The sequence below is a fragment of the Urocitellus parryii genome, chromosome 6, assembly GCF_045843805.1.
Source record: "Urocitellus parryii isolate mUroPar1 chromosome 6, mUroPar1.hap1, whole genome shotgun sequence".
Taxonomy (NCBI): Eukaryota; Metazoa; Chordata; class Mammalia; order Rodentia; family Sciuridae; genus Urocitellus; species Urocitellus parryii.
The window spans coordinates 132,446,494-132,465,894 of NC_135536.1; the positions used below are offsets into that span (position 1 = coordinate 132,446,494).

The window sequence follows — 19,401 nt, forward strand, 5'->3', positions numbered from 1 at the left end:
TGCTTAGCACAATTACTACCATTTAGTTCTCAATAACTGCTGGTTTTGGTTATTAATAAAAGGGGGAAATATGATGAGATCTGTATTTAGAATGAGCTCTGACACAAGAACAAAAGCAGGCCCAAATCTCAAGTCTGTATTTTTCATATTACTATACATTTTTAATAAAGGGCAAGATGAATGTAGTTGAAACTCTATAGGTCTCTCCACGTCTTTCTGTAATTTTTTTTCTTGGCATGCTGGGGCCTTGGGCACTGAGCTATATCCCCAACCTTTTTCTATTTTTCGACAGGATCTGGCTCAATTTCCAGGTCTGTCCTTGAACTTGTGATCCTCCTACCTTAGCCACGTTGAGTAGCTGGGATTACAGTGTGCACTATTGCATACAACTCCCATAGGTCTCTTTTTAGGAAAGTCATTGTACACCTGGCTATCCACACAACCACCTGACCTTCAAGGTGACTAGCAGGAATTTGATGGCTGTGGCATTCTTTTATCACTAAGGAAGATTACAGATCCTGGTATTTACATTCTTTCTTTCATGTTTTAGCTGTCCTGGATAATGAGAGACTCACTGCAGAGGAGATGGATGAAAGGAGACGTCAGAATGTGGCTTATGAGTACCTTTGTCATTTGGAAGAGGCCAAAAGGTAAAGATGGACTGGCTGGAGAAAAGATTGGGAGAAGGGAACTGATATGGTGTGAACAGAGAGAAAGATTTCTCTGTATTTTGTATGTGGGATTTTGTGAGGCTTCTAGTTGATGGATAAGTACAGATAGGGCATTTATTCGTGGGAGCAAGTTGCCTTGATGGTAGCTTATCATGAAACACTGTGATGAACATTTATGTTTCCTGAACATTTTCTATATTTTGCTGTTTGCATTTATGCTTATGGTGCTTGTTTTGGGTATTGTCAGCTATCTGAGAGAAATAGCATTTTTAGAATTTGGAAGTTCTTGATCTTAATGTTTTTCTGATTCTTCATTGGTTTTGATTTATATATGAATGAGTCTCCTCCCACCATGTCTTATGGAGTGGGTATTAGATTTGGGAGGCTTAAGAGGGTAGTGTTGTGGATATTGGTCCACACAACATCGTCTGTGTTCTTTGTGAAGTGAATGTACAACTGCAGTTTTTCATTTTCAGATGCCCAAGACCTGTGTTAAGGGTGTCAATTTACTATCAGTCATTCATTTCTTTTGTTCTGGTGCTTATGTTCCTTTGTAATGTCCCAGGAGAAGTAATTTCAGATTATGTATTCTTTAAGTGAGCTTTGGTGGAAGTCTAGTGAGGGATAATAAAAGGTATTTGTCACCATAGTTTAATGAAAATCAAGGATGTTTCAAATGGGGTTAATGAACAAGAGCGGTGATGGATATTTTGTTTTAATAATTCTGAAAAAAAATTTTTTTTTTCTTTTTATGGTTCTAGGGAATAAACCTAGGATTTTGTGTAAGCATTCTCCTGCTGGGCTACATTCCCATTATTTTGAGACAGAGTCTCTTTTTAGTTGCCCAGGTTGACCTCAACATTTGCAATCCTCTAGCCTTAGCCTCTTGAGTTGCTGGGATTTCAGGAGTGCTCCACTGCTCCTGGCTAATTCTGAAAATAAAATATTACAGGATAGTCCAGAGAACAAGATAACAAATATATTTGTATCTTAGGACTAACCTGTTAACCCTTCAGATCTTTCCCTTCCTCTAAAAAAATGAAAAAAATAAGAAAAAAGTAATAGTCTTTTGTTCCCCTCTTTAGTCCTATTCTTCTTCCCTTTGTGTGGTAACCTCCAACATGCATTTGGGTGGGCCTTCTTGAATCTAGGTTGCTTTTCTGAGTTTAAAGTCCTTCTAGGAAATCAGGGTAGGAGTATTAGTAATGATTTAACTTGGGATAAGTGATACTGATGCTTTTCTAAATGGAAGTTTAGAAAACTGAGGCCTGAGTTTTCTTGGTCTACTTATAGTTTCTTGATCAGGGAATAGTTTCCATCATTTTGTGCAGTAATTATTTAGGTATGTGCATTCAAATCACCTGGAGAATTTTAAAACAAATACAGAGGACTGGGATTGTAGCTCAGTGGTAGAGCACTTGCCTAGAAGTGAGGCACTGGGTTTGATTCTCAGCACCACAAGTGAAAATAAAGATCAACTAAAAAAATAATTTAAAAAATACAGATATCTGGGTCTAACCACGGAGATTCTGGTTCAGTGGGTCTGGAGTGGGTTATACTCATATATTTTATTTGTTGTTTTGTGTTTGCATGCTAGGAATTGAACCCAGGCCCTTGTGCATGCTAGGCAAGCGTGTTCTACCACTGATCTTTATTCCCAGCTCCACATCTGTGTGTTTTAAAAGCCTCTGGTGATTCTGATGGTCCTCCTCCTCATTGAGAAACAGAATTTAAAATGTTTTTAGAGCTGGGTGTGGTGATGCATGCCTGCCATCCCAGCTACTTGGGAGTCTGAAGAAAAGGAGTTGCAAGTTCTTTTTTAGTACTGGGGACTGAACCCAGGGGTGCTTTACCAAGTCACCTCCCCAGTTTTTTTTTTTTTTTAATTTTTATTTTGAGACAGGTTCTGGCTAAGTTGCCAAGACTGTCCTCAAACTTGATTCTCCTGCCTCAGCTTCCTGAGTTGTTGAGATTACAGGCATGCATCACTGTGCCTGGCTGAGGGTTGTAAGTTTGATGCCAGCCTAGGTAACATAGTAAGACCTTGTCTCCAAAAAAAAAAAAAAAAAAAAAAAAAAAATATATATATATATATATATATATATATATATATTTTTTTTTTTTTTTTTTTTTTAGAGCTCTGCCTCATATTGAGATATGTTAGCCAGGATAGAATGATACTCTTCAGCATATTTCCCCTCCTCAGGTGCTGAAGGCATTTCATTTGCATCTACTCCAGAGTATGTTCTTTTCTGTTAGTTTTTTTTTTTTTTTTTTCAGTATAGAAAAGTGGCCCATTTGCTTTAAAAAAATCCATCTAAGGGCTATTATCCTGTGGTGTGTTTTTTAGTTGGGTGCTTAGGAAGTGCTTATGATAGTCTTTGTTTTTTATACTTTGGGTTAAAAGGGAGGTCATAATACTTGCAATATTGCTCTGGCACACTCTGCTCTTGGCCTAGAATTGTGGAAATGCCCCTGCTTTATTTTATGTAGGCATTCATAAAAATCTGGATGTGATTTGTTTGTTTTGCTTAAAACTTTGATTAGAAAATCACCTTTTTAGATTTTACAACTAAATAGTATCAGGAAGTCTGGGAATTTTGTGGTGAGAAAAGGGGGACTAGGAGCCCTATGAGCCACCTAACGTGGTTGCTGCTACTCCTAAAAAATTTTCTGGGTGCCCACTGGTGAATGGCATGCTTTTTGTTATTAGCTAGGGCTTCATCTCCTAGTTGTTTTCCCTGAGGAGCTGGGCTGCACATATTATGTGTTCCTAGGGCTCCTCTTTCCTCTTTAGCAAAAGGCCTAAAGTTGCCTTTTTGGGTTGGCCTGGTCTAGTTTTCTCTCAAGTTGAAGGAGCCCCAAGGCCTGAAATTTATAGTGGCTCCAAAGGCAGAAATAAAGATCAAAGAAATCCAAGGGAGAAAAGGTTTCCTTCTTCAGTTCTATTTATAATGTCTCTCTCTACTCCTCCCACTAAAAATTCCACCTTTTAGTACAGTGGCCCCATTGTGTATCGGGGCACTCACCTTTAATTTAATTCCCCCCCTGTACCTTTAATAGAGCTCTTTCTTGAGAAAGAGAGAGGAGAGAGTGTAGAGTGAGTATGAGCATGTGGAGACTGTGGGTATGGATTAAGTGGGAAAATTTAATGGTTATTTCATAAAAGTATGTACTGGGAATGGTTGGGAAATAGAATATATAGATATTTCTATTTCTTTACTGTTTGAAAAGTAGTTTCAATACAGAAATTAAGCTGTTGTTCTAAGATTTAAGGCTTTTTACTAAGGGCTATACTGTGGAACAAGGACTTAAAAGAGACATCTTAAGTTATTATTTATGCTTAAATGTACATAAATTTGCTTTCCTTCTTTTGCTTGTTCTGATTGAACTTTACATTTGGTTTGGCTGTGGAGCATTTGTATGGGAGAGATGAATACCACTTTTGCCCAGTTGAAAGAGGTGATCTTTAAATATGTGAGGTATGTATGTGCTCAGATCTCAGATAGGAGAAAAGTAATAGAGAAAGATCAGAAGAAGAAGGTTCAAGTGAAAAGAAAAAAATCAAGAGGAGAACACATCAGGAAAGCAGAATAGGGAAGACTGTAGGTGTGGAGGAAGTATGAATGGTTCTAGAAATGGAAGAAAATTCAGTTAGGATAAAGGTCGTTGGGATAAAGTTTATTATAACACCTGCTGTGCTGGTTCATTTAGGGTTCCCTCTTTCAGAGACTTGGTAAGTCTGTTTTGGATCACCTTTCTCCTGCTTTGCAGTTATGGATTCTTCTACTTTCTTCCCCTTGTAGAAAGGAAAGTAAGGACTTATGGTTTTTTGGAGAGTGTCAGAAACTGCAGAGTTAACAGAATTTAGCACTAAATACAAGCATTTTTGCCTCTGTAATTAAGTGAAATTGAAAAAGTATCTTGGAAAGAAATCAAATCTTGAGAACAAATTCTCTTTTGTGTACATATCTTTATTGGCATAGAACATTTTCTGGGTTGTGTTCTTCAGATCTCCTCTCCCTCTAAATGGTATTAGAATCCAGGAATATCTGATATTTTCCTGATGGCACCCTGTGATCATGGAAACAGAAGTTAAGACATTTAAGAGGCAAGAACACATGAATAGGTGAGGTAACTAGGAAGAATACCATGGACACCACCTTCTAGGATTTTCAGATGAGAAGCATCACTTAAAGATTGAGCAAGTTGCACCCCTGTAAGCCTAGCTAATTGGGAGGCTGAGGCAGGAGGATTGCAAATGGAGGCCAGCCCTGTCAATTTAGTGATACTCAGTCTCAAATAAAAAGGAGTGGGCCAAGCACAGTGGTGTACTCCTGTAATCTCAGCAATCAGGGAGGCTGAGGCAGGAGGATCACAAGTTATAGGCCAGCCTTAAAAATTTACAGAGAGACTTGTCTCAAAATAAAATAATAAAAAGGGCTGGGGATGTAGCTAATTGGTAAAGTGCCTGCGGGTTCAATCCCTAATACAAAAAAAAAAAAAAGGGGGGGGGGATGAGAGCTGGAAATATAGCTCAGCAGAGTGTTTGACTAATACGTGTGATGCCCTGTGTTCCATTGCCAGTATAGTGTGTGTGTGTGTGTGTGTGTGTGTGTGTGTGTGTGTGGCGGGGGGCAAATATTGAGGGAGATCATTTTTAGGAGATTGACCCAAACTCTCCTTTCATAGGCGAGAAAACTAGTCATTTCTACAGAAGTAGTGTGATTCAGAATCTATGGCACTTACTACTTAATTTATGTAGTCATCATTCGAAAGGAGAGATACAGAGTAGCATTTATCCTTAATTCTTAAAATTGTGTTGTAGAAGGAAACCACCATTCTTTTTTTTTTTTTTTTTTTTTTTGGAAACATTTTAGTTCAGTTGCCTTGAACAAACTCCACCCCATTTTGCATTTAAAAGTGTTATTTGTTAAAGTTCTTGAAACTTAAGTGCTTTCTCACATAGTAATAATGTAACAAATATAAGTATTAGTTCTTAGTGTGGTCATCAAAAGCTTTTTACCCCAAGTCATAGCTGAAACATTTTGCAAAATTTGGTTAAGAAATGTGGATCTAAAACTTAAAAGAAAGAAATGTGGAGCTGGGGGTGTGGCTCAGGGGTAGAGCACATGCTTACTATAGAGGCCCTAGATTGAATCCTCTCTTCCTCCTCACAAAAAGGTGGAGAGTAGTCTGGTAAAAGGCAGTCAGTTAGCTGGTAGGTACCATTATTACTAACAAAAGTCATGTGACTACACTCATATAATTAGTTAAAACAGAAATTCAAAAAAGTTAAATAAAATGTCCTTGCAAATCTTGAATGTTGGGATATCTTGGTTAAATGAAAAAAGTCAGACTTTCAGTTTTGGCAGGTGTGCCTTCTGATTCTGGTTTTGCAAGCTGCTTAACCTCAAAGAGTAAGCTTACATTTGTACTTTGCAAAATGGGAATACTATGTATTTTACAGAGTTGCTGCAGGGTTTTTAGGTGCCTGGCATGGTTTAATACAGAAATATTCAATAATTTTTTTTTTAAAGAGAGAGAGAGAGAATGAATTTTAATATTTATTTTTTAGTTTTCGGCGGACACAACATTTTTGTTTTTGTATGTGGTGCTGAGGATCGAACCCAGGCCGCACGCATGCCAGGGAGCGCTACCGCTTGAGCCACATCCCCAGCCCAATAAATGTGTTTTTTATACACATTTATTGGCAAAAGCAGATTTAATATTAAGATAATGAGGTGTTAGTATACTTTTGGAGGGAATATTCTGTGTATTTTCAAGATCCTAAAAATTGGTAGTCCTAGTTTTTTCACTTCAGACTTAATTAAGCTTTAGTCTGAAAGGAAACACCAGAGACAGGATACCTCTAAGGAGTAGAATGGGGGTGGAGGGTGTGAGAAGACTTCTTTTTTTGGCAGTATTAGGAATTGAATGCCTGACCTCCCAGTGCTAGGGAAGTGCTCTACCACTGAACCAAGTCCCCATCCCAAGACTTTTACTTTTTATTTATTATGTAAAAATGCTTTTTACAATGATAATTAATGTTATAATAAAGAAAAAGGGAAGGGATTAAGAAAAAACCTGTAAGTACATAATTTAAAAATACAATCACAAATTCAAATATTTTAATTATTATTGTTTCATTTATTTAATTTTTTTTTTAAATCTGGGATTGAATCCAGCAGTGCTTAACCACTCACCCACATATACAGCCCTTTTGATTTTGAGACAAGGTCTCACTAAGTTGTTTAGGGCCTTGCTGAATTGCTGAGGCTGGCCTCGAATTTGCAATCCTCTGGCCTCAGCCTTCTGAGTTGCTGGGATTATGGGTATGTGCTCTACATGCCTGGCTAAATTGCTGTTTCTTAATTTTTATTTTTTGGTACTGGGGTTTGAACCCAAAGGTGAATTTAACCACTGAGCCACATCTCCATTCCTTTTTATTTATTATTGTTATTTTATTTGAGACAGAGTCTCACAGGATCTTGCAGCTGAGGGCTTTCCTAAATTGCTGAGACTGTCTTCTAATTTTTGATTCTCCTATTCAGGCTCCTGAGTAGCTGGCATTTCTGACATGTGCCACCATGCACTGCTTAATTATTCTTTTCAATGTCTATTCAATATCTATAATTTGTTTAGGTTTATTTCAGTTTAAAATTCTATTGCTTTGGTTACTGGAGAAATTAAGCATTTTCCTACATATTTGTTTACCAATTTTATTTTCTTAGGCAAATTTCCTTCTTCCAGGGTCATATTAACTGCCGGGTTTCTGTTCTCGCAACTAAAAGGCTCAGGGGTCACTCTAGTTAAACTGGGCTAACTGGGCTGCACGAAATAACCACACAAGAGACACAAATACCTTGGGGTCGCTGTGACGGCTCCTCTGACCTTAAGGATCCGCAGAAAGAGAGAGAGCAGAAAGAGAGAGAGCTCGAAAGCGCTGACCCCTTTTATTGAGGAGAAGCTATTCAAATGAGGCAAGGGGTCAGGTTTCAGGGGGCTGAGTCTGTCTTCATGATGTCCACTGTCAGCAGGTTGACTGACACCTGGGTAGGCCACACCCAAGGGCACAGTAAGAGAAGGGAACACACACAACAGGGTAAGGGGTTATATTACAAAGGAACAGGTGAGCATAGCTTCACCAATGGGGCTGTAGCAAGACACACCCATTTCTGTGACTGAGCATCTCAGCACCCAGCTGGGGAGTGTAACTCAGTCACCCGTAAGGTTGGTCTCCCACAATTAACTGTTGTGATCTCTTATAATATGCACGTTAACTTTCTGATATTTGTTGCAAACATTGTTCCTTGATTTTCCATTTTATTTGTTTCATTATGGCTTAAAATTTTATGGCGTTTACTGTGTGTGTGTGTGTGTGTGTGTGTGTGTGTGTGTTGATGCTGGGGTTTGACCTCAAGGCCTCATGCATGCTAGGCAAGTGCTCTACCACTGAGCTATATCCCCAATCAAAGATCTTTCTTGATTTATAGTATCTTTTGTTTATTTTCATTCTAGGAATTTATTCATTATACCTGTAATAATTGGTTTTGACTCATTAGTTCTGTCTTGGGAGTGAGGTCTGCATTGTTTCTTTTATGTTTCTTCATTTCTTTGCTTATGTTAAGTCATAACAATGATGATTTAACATAAGCCATCATCTAGAACATTCTTTTTTTCTTCTTTTTTCGAAGTACTTTTTATTTTTTATTTTTGGTATCAAGGATTGAACCCTGAAGTGCTTAACCACTGAACCACATCCTCAGCCCATTTTATTTTTTATTTTGAGACAGGGTCTTGCTAAGTTACTGAGGCTGACTTTAAACTTGCAATCCTCTTGCCTCAGCTTCCCTTCTCCCTGGGATTCCAGGCATGTGCTACTAAGCCCCGTTTTATTTTTTATTTTAAGATAGGGTTTTGCTAAGTTCCCAAGGCTAGCTTCAACTTGTGATCTTCCTGCCTCTACCTCCTGAGTTGCTGGTTAGAACATTCATTCTAGATGTGTGCTTCTCGTATATCTTTTGTTTCACTGATTTGATTTTCTATAGTCTTTTTTCTTGGTACTGTTATTGGTAGTTGCTTTTTCCTATTATAATTTTCATTTTGAACTATTAAGTCCTTTTCCCTCTCTACTCTGTAAATAGAATAGGTGACTTTGTTTAGTTTATGAAGAATAGTGTAATACATAAAAAATCCTAATTGAGGTAGAAAGAAGGAGTGGCTTATCAAGGGTGTTAGGTTCAGTACTTTACCAGTTCTCCTTACAATCAGTAGGAGTTAAGATGGATTTGACCACAAGACACTATTAACTGGCCAGTTGAGTGTATGGATTGTCCACCAGTCAAGGTTGGGAAAGTCTTCCTGTGCTAAGTGGCTCATTAGTTTGACCTAATTTGGCAAATATGTTTTCTGGTCTTAAGAGATCAAAGTAGTAATTGTGATCATATATTTTTAAATCCCTAATGACAAAATAATGAAAATATATTTGAAGTCCAAATTTTGCCAAGTTCTAGGAATTTCATTTTCGGACTTGTCTCTGATTTTTGTATAATTTCTTTTGCTTCACAATGTAGCAATGGAGGAATGACTACCTGTTGGGAGCAGGTCTTGTTTTGAACATTTTAAGCTATGTGGTGGACTTTTGGTTGTTTCCAGTCAGGGCTGCCTAAATAAACCTCTTCACAAGTATTTGTGTAAGAAATTGCTGGTAGGCAAAATGAGACCTTCCGGAAGTGATTCATATTCCTGTGGCTGTTTGTTTAGTTTGGGACTTGGTTGCTTAGAGACCATATCTTTGAGCAAGCTGAGTGAAGTACCAGTTGAATATGCTTAGGGCTCTTAGCCTACCTGATCAAGTTAGACCTCTACTGCTTGATATTTTTCTTCTGCAAGGCTCTTAACAGTGGCTCGATAGTGTTTCAAGTAAAAAAAAAAAAAAAAAATTAAACATAAGTAAAAAATCTGGTTAGTGGTTTATTTTGAAAAGTAAGAGTTTACTTATTTAAGTTTGATTAAAATTATTGTAACTGTATGTTAGGAAGAATTGGCTATTTCAGTAAGACTTTTTTTAATAGAAACCTTAATCCTCTACCTTTAAGGTAGTTAAAAGGAAGCCAGAGTTCCCTCCAAAGTCAAATACCTCCCGAATGTGTCATTTACATGGCCATCATGACTGAAAATATGTCCCATGTTCCAAAGTCAATGTCTTCCTCTTGCTTCTCCCCTCTTCCTCATTGTCATCATTAGCACCGTTTACTGAATACTTACAATGTGCTAGGCCCTGTGCTAAACACTTTATATGCTTTTATCTGATTAGTTGCTCTTGATATGCCATGAGGTGCTTCTTATTTACATTTAACAAATAGGAAAGCAAAGCTCAGAGGTTAGTCACCCATCTCATAAGTGGTGGATCCAGATTTCAGGTTTGGCAAGCACTCCAAAGCCCATGCTCTTAACTACCATGTCAATTTGCTGCTACTGTAGTAATGCTTATGTTTCTACAAATAATGACAACAGTAGTAACTATCATTAATTAGGCAGAATGATAAATGTACATAGAACGGTACTGTGGGATAGACATGATTTTTATGTGATGTTATGCTGTGTTGGGGATTGAACCCAGGCCTTAAGCATGCGAGGCAGCTGCCCTACCATTGAGCTCCTCACCCCCTCCCCCCATATATGTGTGTGTGTGTGTGTGTGTGTGTGTGTGTGTATGTATGTGTGTGTGTGTGTGTGTATATATATATATATATATTTATAAAAGGCAGGAAAGTTGTTGATGTTTAATTGTTGATGGACCTTTATTTTATTCATTTATTTATATGTGTGCTGAGGATCGAACCCAGTGTGTCACACATGCTAGGCAAGCACTCTACCACTGAGCCACAACCTTAGCCACTCATTTTATTTTATTTTTTTAAAGAGAGAGAGAGAATTTTTTTTTAATATTTATTTTTTGGTGGACACAAAATCTTTATTTTTATTTTTATGTGGTGCTGAGGATCAAACCCAGCGCCCTGCACATGCTAGGCAAGCACGCTACCGCTTGAGCCACATCCCCAGCCTCCTCATTTTATTTTAAAAGGAAAAAATGAGTTAATGTCATTTATCCCAAGGTTATAATCCAAACCCAGGACTGCGTAATACCAATGCTAGTGCTCTTAACCTCTGTAGGCATGGAAGGGGAAAGATTTAAGTCCAATCAAGTTAGCTGTTACCAGAGACATTAGTAATTGGTCTAGCTGTCAAGTGACTGATGGAATGCTGTTTCCTGCCTCTTATTACAGAATCTCCCAACCTACCACTCTGCATGAGGGCAAGTCCAATTTGTCTCATGTATTTTTGTGTCTAATTAGATTTTTGGACTTTTCCTGATTGTTTTTCTTCTTCATAACCATTTGTCTGCATTGGATTCCGCTTAGACTTTCCTTTCTATCACTTTCTCATTTGTTGAATAATGATCTCATACAGACAGGAGTGGCATATTGTATTGGAAATTGCCTTGGATCGTTTGGCAAGAACTGTATTGCGGGGGGGGGGGGGGGGGGGGCATTGTGGGTGGAGGAAAGACTTGTCTAAAGGCCTGTATTTCTTCTTTACTCAGAGAATACCTTCCTGTTGACTCATTGGAAATCATAATGAAAAGCAGAAGGAACACTGAAGAGGTAGCTGCCAGCCCAGGGCTTGGCTGCTATTGTGACAGATATTTGGGGACTGAGAGAATGCTGGGCTCTAAGAATTGTGAGATTTTTGTAGTAGAAAGAAATATTATTATTGTGATAGGTTTTTGTCCATAACATTAAAAAGTATCAAACTGTTGCTTGGAATCATTGATCAGCAACATAAGAAATAAAAAAATTTTCTTGATTGGGTTTAATTGACTATCTTAAACACCAGATAGGAGAAACAGAGGAATAACAGAGGAATGGGGAAATTTAGAAAAAGAAAAGTTGGAAAGGAAAAAATAGGATCATTAAAGATAGGAAAATTATAAAATATAAATAGAAAAAGTCTCACAGATATGCAGTTGTCACGAATAATAGGTCATTTCATAACACATACATATTTCAGATGATTCTTAAAATAGCTATAATCAAATAAAAATTACCTTCTACTTAACTGAGTCACAAGGAAATATTTTTCTGCCTTGAAGACATATACTGTGTCTTGGGTGATACATATTTGGACATTAGTAATTTGTAAAGAGTAGTACTTAATAAAGGTTTGGGGATTTCCTTAAAAAATTTCAGAATCCCTGCAATTTTTTTTAGATTAATTTGGTTTTAATAAAAATATTTTATTTAAAGCATTTTTTTTCTTAATTAAAAACATGAGTAGCTGGGCATGGTGGTACACTTCTGTAATCCCAGCAACTCAAGAGGCTGAGACAGGAGGATTGCAAGGTCCAGACCAGACTCAGTAACTTAGTGAGTCCCTAAGCAACTTAAAGTGGGCTGGGGATGTGGCTCAGTCGTTAAGTGCTTCTAGGTTCCATATCTAGTGCCAAAAAAAAATAAATAAATAAATAAAAATAAACAAAAAAACAGATGAGGAAGACTGAGGTAGAAGGATCACAAGTTTGAGGCTAGCCTCCTCAACTTAGCAAGACCTTGTATCAAAATTAAAAAAAAAAAAGGGCTGGGGATATAGTTCTGTGGCAAAGCACCCCTGGATTCAATCCCTAGATGGGGCTGGGGCCATAGCTCAGTGGAAGGCACAAGGCCCTGGCTTCAGTCCCCAGCACCATAAATAAATGACGGACATGATGTATAATTCAGAAGCTATGTAAGGATATACAGCGTTAAAATATCTATCTACAGTGTAAAAATATCTATCTTCCAAGGCAGGGTATAGCTCAGTGGTAAAATGCTTGCCTATCATGCAAGAGGCCCTTGATTTGATTCCCATCACCACATATACCCAAAAGTCTGTATCCTTAGTTCTCTAAAGTCTCTCAGTTATCTTCCCCATATGGCACCATTGTTATGATTATGTTACCTCTCTCTTCCAGAGAGGTTCTGTGCATGTACATACAAATCACTTTTTTTCTTTGTTTAGAAGTGGAAGCACACAACGAATTTTGCTTGTTATCTTGAAACTCATTCTACATGAATGCAGTGTCGTGCCTCATTTTTATTTTTCACAGTTGCTTAGTTTTTAGTTTTGGATTTAAACATCAATGGACATTTTCTCCCTTAATTTTTGTTATTATGAACAATACTGTGTTTAGTAGCTTTGTGTGTGTACCATTGTGCATGTGTAAGCTAAACGTGCGATTTCCGGGGCAAAGGGAATATGCATACTGCCAATTTGCACTTCTTGGAGGTTGTACTGGTTTACATGTTTCTCTATCAATAATGTATAAAATAACTATAATTCGCATAATTTCACCAACCCAGAGTATTATAGTTTTTTTTTTAATAGCTGACAGTTTCATAGGTGAAAATGGTTGCTTCATTGTAGTTTCATTATTATTATTCTTTTTCTTTGGTACTGGGGAGGCACTCAGCCACTGAGCCACATCCTCAGTCCTATATTTATTTAGAGACAGGGTCTCACTGAATTGCTTAGTTCCTTGCCATTGCTGAGGCTGGCTTTGAACTCAGGATCCTTGTGCCTCAGCCTCCAGAGCTGCACAAGGATCCTTCAGTATTAAAGAAGAAAGAATTTAGTGGTAAAATAAATTTCAGAAATACTGGAATATACCAAATAAGATGGTTATTTTACTGGCAGGTTAGTAAAACTCTTTATGATGGATGGATTCATTCTGAATTCTAAGGGAGAGGATATAGTACAAAATATTCCTCAAACTTAGCTGTCAGACTCTTTTCTCACAGATTGCCTCTCTTAGTACTAGTGTTCCAAGCTGGGAAATGCTGTTCTCTCTCAATTGGCACATGTGCTCTCTCTCTCTCTCTTCAGTGTTGGCGTAGATTTCAGGGGTGCTTTATGACTGAATATATCCCTAGGCCTTTTTTAAAAAATATTTATTTGTTAGTTTTCGGTGGACACAATGTCTTTATTTTATTTTTATGTGGTGCTGAGGATCGAACCCAGCGCCCCATGCATGCCAGGCGAATGCGCTACCGCTTGAGCCACATCCCCAGCCCTCCCTAGGCCTTTTTATTTTTATTTTGAAACAGGGTCTCTCTCTCTTTTGGGTACTGAACTCGGGGATTGAACTTTTGGGATTGAACTCGGGGGCGCATAAATACTGAGTCACATCCCCAGCCCTATTTTGTAATTTATTTAGAGACAAGGTCTCACTGAGTTGCTTAGTGCTTCGCTGTTGCTGAAATACTGGAATATACCAAATTTTAGTATATTCCTCCTATTTTAGCCTCCTGTGCTGCTGGGATCATAGGTATGTGTCACTGTACCTGGCTGGGATCTCTCTTAATTGCTGAGGATCTTGTTAGGTAGTGCAGGCTGGCCAGGGAGTTGGCATCCTCCTTCTTCAGCCTTCCAAGTCTCTGGGATTATAGGCATGTGTCACCATGCTCAGTGTTTTGTAATTTCTTAAAATTCTCCACTGAGTTCTCATATTTTCTGGGTTTAATAGCATCTATTAAAGCCCTAATTTGTTAGATGTAATTGCTAAATGTAGTCAGTGATCTTTAAAACACTGTACAGGGGCTAGGATTGTGGCTCAGCAGTGGAGTGCTCACCTAGCACATGCAGAGCCCTGGGTTCTATCCTCAGCACCACATAAAAATAATAAAATAAAGGTATTGTGTCCAATTACAACTAAAAAATAAATATTTTAAAAAACTTTTAAAAAACCCACTCTAAAGTATAGGAGTATTTTTTTAAAACAGAATACAAATGTAGTAATTATTTAAAAGGAAAAATAGATATTACAAATTCTGACATCTATCTTTTCTTTTTTAATAATTCTGGCAAAAGCTGGATGCAGTGGTGCACACCTGTAATCCCAGTGACTTGGGAGGCTGAGGCAGGAGGATTGCAAGTTTGAGGCTCACTTCAGCAATTTAGTGAGGCCCTAAGCAGTTTAGCAAGACTCTGTCTCAAAATAAAATAATTAAAAAGGACTGGGATATAGGTCAGTGGTAAAGGACCCCTGGCAAATCCCTAGTACAAAAACAAAACAAAACAAAAACTTGGCAAAATTTTAGAGTATGGTCAAATATATAATTTATGAGCACTTAAGGAGAAAAGAAATGATGCTTAGGAGAAAATGTGGACTCCTTAAGAAGCCATGTCACATTATTATTTATTTTTGAACATGGTCATCAGATTTGTGAGTCAAGAGAAAAACACAGTACTGTCTAGATTGTAACAAGGCATTTGAAAGCATGTCTTATGATACTGTTGCAGACAGGGCTGGATAAATATGAACTAGATTACAATGTAATTAAGATTCATAACTGGCTAGGGCTACAGCTCAATGGTATAGCATTTGCCTAGCATGCATACGGCCTTGGATTCACTCCTTAGTACTGCCAAAACAATAATGATAAAAACAACAACAACAATAATGATAATTGTAACTGGCTGAATAAACTAGATTCAAATAAAGCTGCTAGATGGAATGATTGTTTAATGGGAGTAGTGAAAGTGTTCTGGAATTTGTAATGATTTTACAACATTGTGAATATACTAAAAGTCACTATTGCATGCTTTAAAATGGTTTAACAAGGTGAACTTGAATTTTATTTTCAAAAAGAAGTATTAGGTTTTTAATTCAAGAAAAAGATATTTGGCACGTTATGTTGTTATATATAAAACGTTGAGAAATATGAAGGCATCAGTGATATGTTGATCCAGGTGGGACTTGACTTTGGTGTGCTGAAGAGATCATTAATAAATTGCATGACAAATTCTGTTTTTATTTTTAAAAATATTTAATTTTTAGTTGTAGTTGGATGCAATACCTTTATTTATTTATTTTTATGTGGTGCTGAGGATTGAACCCAGGGCCTCACACATGCTAGGCGAGTACTCTACTGCTGAGCCACAACCCCAGCCCACAGATTCTGCTTTCAAATACCCTAAAATGGATAGTTGAAATTTAATAGTGATAAATGTGAATTCCTACATTGGGGTTCAAAAAATGTCTAATTACAGGATAAGTAGCACTAACAGGAAAAGAAAATGAAAGAAATCTGGTATGTTTATTAACCACTAATAGAAATGTGATATTTGCAGCAAAGAAAGAGATGTTTTCAGTGCCTTCTGTATTCATGAGAAAACTGACTGAAATTGGTGTTCAATTTGGAGGCCATACTTTAAGAGGGAACTTGAAGGCTGGGCATATGGTAGAGTACTTGCCTCATGCTGGGAGGCTCTGGGTTTCATCCCTAGTACCATACACACAAAGGGGAATTTGATAATCTAGAGCAGGACTGGTGGATCTGAGGTTGGTTCCTTCTACCTGCAGCCAACACTGCTGATAGATCAGAGTCCTTTTCAACATAGAACCCGAAGAGCCACTTCTAATCAGTGATCTAATCAGGTGTGGGTCCGCTAGTTGAGACCTGGCTATTGCTCTAGAAATGAGAGCATGTTGGATGAGCATATCCTGATGATGAAGAGTCTATAAATTGTGATTTATAAGGAATAATTGAAAGGACTGAGGCTATTTAATGAGAAAACAAGATTTAGAGGGAACATAGAATCTGAATCTCAGAAGTTCAGCCTTTTAGCCAGTATAAGAATTTTTTCACTTGTTCTTTAATATTTAATATTACTGTGGAATGTAAGAGAGATTCAGTTTATCATCTGTGTGGTACCAGGCAAACAAAACTAGGTAATATGAATATGCTTAATATGAGGAAGAACTTAATAACAACAAGAAATTGCCAAAAAGTGAGCTGCTTTGGGAAAATCCATGTAGCAGAACTGACTGTAGTTTTAATGGGAAGTTATTATTATGTTTTAAGTATTTTCTCAAGTTATTTAAAAGTAAGTTTTTATTTTCTTTTTTTCTGCATAGTTAATAGCTATTTTTAATTTGAATGACTTGATAGTATTCCTTTATTCATTTTTTTCTGATGTGATTAAAGAATTGGGGAAAATGCCTTCAGTGAAACAAATTACTATTTTTAAAACAAGTAAAAACACTTTGGAGTTTCTCTATTATTCAGAACATCCTGGTAGAACTGGAAAAGATGCAAAACTATATCCTAGTCCTGCCATTGGGAGGTTTCCAGATTAATTGGACAGATGGGGCATAAACTTTAGAAAATTTACCTAGCAGTAAAGAATGAAAAGTAAAAAATGTCACAAGGCAATATATATGATTGCTAAAGAAGTGATGCAAACTGTCACTGTGTGAGAGTTTAGATGAGGAAAAGATTATTTTATGACTGGGTTTTGCAAGAGAAGCTGAAATTGTATGGGAGAGAAAGCAAAAGCCTACCTTACATATTCTTTTGTGTTCTTTAAGAGTTGGGACTATCTTTTTCTATTTCTTGGTACCCAATAGTATCTCTCACCCCACCCCCTCCTTTTGGGTATAGGTATGTTTTACTGCTGAGATATATCCCCAGCTCTTTATTAAAAAAAAAAGTTTTAAAAAAATTAATGTATAATAGTTATACATGATATTGGGATTCATTTTGACATACAAGCATGGATTATAATTTTTTCAAGTTCAGTGCCTAGTACTTCCCCTTTCTCCCACCTCCTCCCCCACCCCTTCTCTTCCCTTTACTCTACTGGTCTTCTGTTTATTTGTAGTTTCTTTCTAATTTGTTTTGAATCAGGGTCTTGCTAAGTTGCCCAGGCTGGCCTAGAACTTTGAACCTTTCTCCCTCAGCCTTTCTGTACCATGGGGCTAGGCCCAATAGCAACTTTATCACAGTGCTTTTCACAAAGTGGATGCTGAGGAATATGGTTCCGTTGAATTAGTACAAAGTTGTATGAAATGTGAGTATTGTGGTGGGTTAGAGAACTGCAGTAGGAAAGTGATAAGAACTTGGCATAATTTTATGATTATTTTTCTTCTTCTTTGATTAGAATTGAGACCAGGAGTAATATATGTTCTTTGAGAGAGAACGATGGTAATGTATAGGTGGTTCAAGATTTTTTTTCATAATGTTATCCTTTACATGATAATTTTCACACATATTTTCCCAATAGCTAATCCCATAGTTAATTCTATAAATTAATATTTCAATAAATCTGTGTTTGTGAAACACTAATAACTCAATTATATTATTTTAAAACATTTTATAATGCCTCAATGAGCAATGATAAAACTAGTATTAAGAGCAAAAAATAAAAATAAAAAGAGAGAGAATGCTGGCTTATATATTTCCAAGTTAGAGCACCATGCTTCAAAAATAAATTAGAAAATAATTCCACCCATATGTTGACATGTTGCTGTTTTAGGAGGTAAAGAAATACCTGCCATAGGAAAATTTATAGAAAGTTTTGGGGAAAGAAGGGATTATTTCCAGGGGTAAATAATGGAAGATTTCATGGAGGAGGTGATTTTTGAAGGTAATATTTGAATTGATAAGCAATGTCTACTTTTATTAAATATACAACTCCATCCTTAGCTTCCTACAGTGATAAGGTCAATGGCTCATTGACCTAATTTTCTCTACAAACTTCTTCACATTTGGGCCCTAAAATATATATATCACAATTCATTTAACATGCCATCTTGGCCTCCTTCCCTCTAGCAGTGGGAGAAATCTCTTTCCTTTTAATACTCGGCTTTCTATTTGTGGTCCTTCTTGTCTTCTAGGGTTCTTTTTCCAGTGTGACTTAACATACGTGTTGTTTGGTTGTTTCTTCTCAGCATGTAAATGTTCTCATGCATTCAAGATATATACTCTGTTGGACTGAGATTGTGGCTCATTGGCAGAGCCCTTGCCTAGCATGTGTGAGGCATTGAGTTCAATTCTCAGCACCACATATAAATAAATAAAATAAAGGTCCATTGACAACTAAAAAATGTTTGTTTGTTTTTTTAAAGATATACTCTGTTAATTCTAAACTGTTCTTATTATTGACCCATGTCTTCCTTCAAGGAAAACTTCCTATATTCACTTCTTCATTCACATGGGTGTGACTCTTGTACCTTTCTTTCACTCAATGAAATTTCTCACCCTGATCACTAATTGCTTTGTCCACTAATTGCTTTGTAGGACTTTTTCAGTAGTCAGTTAATATCTGCTGTACGTGCCACTCTTACAGGTTCACTCTGTGAAGTCTCCCTGACTCCCACTTTCTTTCTTTCTTTTTTGCTTTCTTTCTTTTCTTTTTTTTTTTTTTTTGCAGTGTGGGCAATGAACCCAGGACCTTGCACATGCTAGGCAAATGCTCTACCATTTAGTTACATCCCCAGCCCTATTTTCTTCCTTTAAGTGAATATCTTTTCAAAGTTTGAACTGTATATTGAAGTATTGACCTATGATGATAATTTAGTTAGTATTATTTCAAGAAACTTAACTGGATACCGGCCCTTACTCCAGCTCTGAGTTAGATGCTCCTCTCTTGTGTTCTATAACCCCCTCTATTTATCTTTATTATAATTTTTCATAGTGTAAGTGTCTTGTACATATTTTTTCTCCTAATATGCTGTGACCCTTGGAGGGCTCTGCCTAATACAGTCTAAGTAATGGATCTGAAATTAAATTTTTGATGTATACTTGCATGTCAAGGGATTCCCCTCAGGGCTCTAGCAGAGGATTGCCTTTGCAAAGACCTGTGTACCTGTCTTCCATTTTGTAGAGGACTTACCTCTTTTATA

General features: G+C 37.1%; 1 protein-coding gene across 2 annotated transcripts in view; it reads left to right on the forward strand.

The window, feature by feature from the left end:
- The window catches only part of Iqgap1 (IQ motif containing GTPase activating protein 1), a 106,320-nt gene that overhangs the window by 1,465 nt on the left and 85,454 nt on the right, over positions 1 to 19,401 (forward strand). For both annotated transcript variants that reach the window (XM_026388240.2, XM_026388241.2), the window contains exon 2: positions 551 to 650. In XM_026388240.2, the coding sequence (XP_026244025.1) occupies positions 551 to 650 (100 nt within the window). The remainder of the gene's footprint in view (positions 1 to 550; positions 651 to 19,401) is intronic.